Source organism: Alligator sinensis, unplaced genomic scaffold (genome assembly GCF_000455745.1).
Source record: "Alligator sinensis unplaced genomic scaffold, ASM45574v1 scaffold1018_1, whole genome shotgun sequence".
Classification (NCBI taxonomy): domain Eukaryota; kingdom Metazoa; phylum Chordata; order Crocodylia; family Alligatoridae; genus Alligator; species Alligator sinensis.
The window spans coordinates 282868-287356 of NW_005842038.1; the positions used below are offsets into that span (position 1 = coordinate 282868).

The 4489-nt window shown below is 41.5% G+C and overlaps 1 protein-coding gene across 1 annotated transcript in view; it reads left to right on the top strand.

The window, feature by feature from the left end:
* The first annotated feature begins 450 nt into the window (after positions 1–450).
* The window catches only part of SYT4 (synaptotagmin 4), an 8484-nt gene continuing 4445 nt past the window's right edge, over positions 451–4489 (top strand). The window contains exons 1-2 of the mRNA XM_006022485.1: positions 451–484; positions 3319–4133. Coding sequence (XP_006022547.1) covers positions 451–484; positions 3319–4133 — 849 coding nt within the window. The remainder of the gene's footprint in view (positions 485–3318; positions 4134–4489) is intronic.

Here is a 4489-nt window from a genome sequence, read left to right on the forward strand (position 1 = left end):
ATTAGCAGCTCTGTCTGTGTCCGATGGAGAATGTGAGCTAATCTCCTGCAGCAGAGCAGATAAAATAATTGATGAGTGTGTGTTGAATCCCCAGGAAGGAGGAGGGGGAGGAGAGGGTGCTGATTTCAGCCTTGTAGCGTCAGGATTGCGTCAATTTGGGTTTCAACCACGTCTTCAGTCTCGGTGCCGAGCTACTCAGAAGAGCCAGCACAGGAAGGGGGCTGCAAATCACTGGGCAAAGGGAAGGCTAAAAGCTCCCTCCCCTTTCCCCCACCCCCCGCAACAACCAACCTCCTCCACCTCCTCCTCCTCCTCCTCAGCCTTCCCCATCTTTCATGTTTGTGTTTGCAGCACGCCGGGAAATAAGGAGCCCGCGGATCCGTGCGAGCCGGGAGCCGGGCGAAGCCGGGGAGGCGCCGTGCAGCACCTTGGACAGCGCACGCAGCAAACATGGCTCCGATCACAGCTAGCAGGGAGGAATTTGGTAAGCCAGTCCCGGGCCCGAGTTGTCCCCGGGCAGCCCCTGCCCTTCACCCCCAGGGGCTTTGCTCCCATGCAGGGGGGCTCGGAAGCAACTCACCCCATGCAATGCCACCCTGTCTGCCCTGCTCAGCTGCGTAGTACCCTTGACCCATTTTTGCTCCCTCCCTTTCAGAAGTTTATAAGTGTGTCCTTTTCTTTCCCCTGTGTTTACGTCCATTCCCTCCCCTCTTTTTTTTTTACATCTGGGATGTCTCCATTCTTTTCTTCACCCCCAGTTATGCTCCAGAGTTGCATCATGCACATCTATCCCAATGGCAAGGATTTTTTTTTTTTTTTTTTTGCTTTTGCAATATCTGGCACTTGTGATCCTAGTAAGAGAAGGACTCCTACAACCTTTAAAAAAAAATAGTTCTTACAGTGTGGTCTATATTCTTGTTTTCACTGCTGTTTGATGTGGGGATGACTATATAGTATACCGTATAGTCATACTGCCCGTATAGTGTAAGAGCATTCTGCTCTTTGGGTTAAGCTTAGTGAACCGGTTACTAGTATCGGAGGATGATAATGATAAGGAGAAAAAAAAAAGTTCTTGGTTATGCCATTTTTCTCTGTTGCATGTTTGCTGCTTATTAACTTTTAATGCAGGAGAGGTGTTGCATAACGGGCCCCCAAATGCATTTGTGAAAGCATACATAGGTTTTCTTTAATTGGAGTTGAGAAAAGGCAATGCTTCTGAACTCTGTTTTATGGCTGTTCACTGTAGTCAACGCTGTGATTGCTTTAGCACTAGTGCAGATCTGGAGGCACTCCCTTGATTTAAATGAAGCCATGCCAAATTAACTGGAGATAACAGAGATCAAAATCTGCCCTAGTCTTAATGGGAAGCATTACAGGGCAAGCCACCTTTCTGAATGGTTGGGGAATTGATTTGCCATATGAAAACAGCAACAAAGGCAGGTTGTAATCTAATTGGCAGTAAATGTACAGCAATTTTAATACTATCTCCTCTCCTTTCCCACCCCACCCACTTGAGGGTTTCAAACTACATTTTAGACATCTTACTCATATGATGACTCACTGAATGGAGATAATTGATATCTTAAACAGTAAATAGGTCTTATCAATACTTTCAGGCGATGTAGATATTATGTGTATTAGTGCTTTCAGATGAACCATTAAAAAGTGATCTTTACAAAGTGTATAGCTATGCAAACTGATACCCAGAACCTCCATAAGCCTTGCTATTAATTTGGAGCTCATGTCTTGCTTTATGCAATTCCTATTTCTGCCTCCTGAGGAATTGTTTAAACTCAGTGCCATGTGCTTGACTATATTTGAATTGAAAGAATGATACAGAGTGTGAGGAGAAGGGAAAGTGGCATGGCTATTGTTAGAAGATATGGATCACCAGGCCTAACCCTTCATTTACTGGCAATTTATGTCCTAATTTCTCTTTGTAGTGCTATATTTTATCAGTTCAGTTAAAAAAAAAATCCCAAATAAAGGCATGTCAGTATGTGAAAAATCAGTTCCTTTTGCCTAGTCTGTAATGGGCTCATCCATACCTCCAGAAAGATAGTTCTGTACTTTCTCATCCAGGGGGGTTTGTAAGCATTTGTTAGAGAACCAGAACTCTTAGATAAAGAACATGATTACCTGTATGCATAAGCAATGTCATCACACAAATATTTTACTAGTCTCTTTCTCTTGCAAGGAACCAGGATCTGACTCTGATTGCTCCATGGTGGGAGACTTAAACTCACTTACTAATCTTACTTATGGACAAAATTGGATTTCCAATTAGTGGTGCTCATTTGCCTTTTCATTGCATGCTTATGAAAGGCTAATGATACTCTATATGCAACTATTGTATCTACATGCCAATTGAGGTTGTAACGATTGCACTGCTTCCCCTTTGTAATGCAGTTTTCAGTAGCAGGACTCACATGAATGTGGGAGAAAAGTATTTTTTTTTAAATGTTTTGTTATATACAAAAAACATTTTGCAAAATAAATGCAATCCCTCCTTCAAAAGCATTTAACCTCCCTGCCCCCTCCCCATGGCTTTGTTACATAATCAGGTAGATTCAATACTTAATGGGTACCAGAGATTTGCATTGAATTTTCCTGGGTTTCAGTTTGACTGTGAATGTATAACATACAGCATGAAAAAGGCTTCATCTGTATAGTTTTTCTACATTTGCTCAAAGGACTCACTCCTGCAAAAAGCTGAACATCCCCCTAAGAAACTGTTGAATATTATGCCCTTCCATTTAACCCAACATCTTTAGAAGTACCCGTCAGCCTTTTAAATGAATAAACCATGGATCATTAAATAGAACACAGAGGGGAAATATGAAAAGTAGACAATGTATTTGTAAGTAATGTATATTTAGGTTCTATTTTAACTAAGCAACAAAGCCTTATAGATTCAGTTCTGATCCTTTAGGACTGAGCTGGAAATGTTAAAACAGATGCAGGTTTTCTCCACGAGAACAGCAACTGCACAGGGGGGGATGATCCATTTCAGAGTAATTATTAATTATTTTTATTACTATTATTACTGTCATACTGTTCAACCACCCCTCCCCCTCACTCCCTGTTTATGGAAAAGTACTACCAGGGAGTCCTTGCAATGTGTCTACACATTTATACCTCTAGGTGGCATTCAATTTGTACAGATCCTGTGCAATACCTATAACGAAAAGCATTACAGTCTGCATAACTTGCAGCTATTGACATCTCTTTGGACTTTTTTTTAAAGAAAAAAAAAATAGCATGTTCAGTCTGAAGCACTGCTGTTTACCTGTTTGTTACTATTCGTTTGATTTGCAGATGAAATTCCTACAGTGGTTGGAATCTTTAGTGCATTTGGCCTTGTCTTCACAGTCTCCCTATTTGCTTGGATCTGCTGCCAGCGTAAATCGTCCAAATCTAATAAGACCCCTCCATACAAATTTGTCCATGTGCTGAAGGGGGTTGACATTTATCCAGAGAATCTCAACAGCAAGAAGAAGTTTGGAGCAGATGACAAAAGTGAAGGAAAGAACAAATTGGTGATGCCAAAGAATTCTCTGCATCTTGACCTGGAGAAGAGAGATCTGAATGGCAACTTCCCCAAAACAACGCCCAAAATCCAGAGCTCCTCAGATCTTGAGAACTTGAGTCCAAAGCACTTTACAGAAAGGGAGAAAGATTCAATATCTCCTGATAGCTTGAAGTCCAACATGTCACTGTCTTCTGAAGAGAAACAAGAAAAGCTAGGAACTCTCTTTTTCTCTTTAGAGTACAACTTTGAGAAGAAGTCATTTGTGGTGAATATCAAAGAAGCACGTGGGTTGCCAGCAATGGATGAGCAGTCAATGACTTCTGATCCCTATATCAAAATGACAATCCTACCCGAGAAGAAGCACAAAGTGAAAACCAGAGTGCTGAGAAAAACCTTAGATCCAGCTTTTGATGAGACCTTCACATTTTATGGGATCCCCTATAGCCAAATTCAAGATTTAACCCTTCATTTTATGATCTTGAGCTTTGACAGGTTTTCCAGAGATGACATCATTGGAGAAGTCATCATTCCACTCTCAGGAATTGAGTTGTCTGAGGGAAGGATGCTAATGAACAGGGAGATCATCAAACGCAATGTTAGGGTAATTTCTTTTCAATACTTTTAAAAGAGTTGTACCCCTAGGAATTATGTGTTTATTTATTTATTTTTTTACCAGCATCTTGGGGGAAAGGAGTTCATCATAAAAGTCATTAAGAAGCTTTCTTAAAGGTAGCATGGGGAAAGAGCTGTATAAGGGCAATACATTAACATTGCAATAAATATATTGCAAGGAATTACTAATGGATCAAATCTTGCCTATTTGCACTGGTCTGGTTGACTTCAGTGGAACTACTTAGGTTAGCAGGCCCTCCCTCCCCTGACACATGTATTAGGATCAGGATGCCATCTCACTATGGCAACAAGAACATGGAAAGTCCTGCCCCCCCCCCCCCCCCA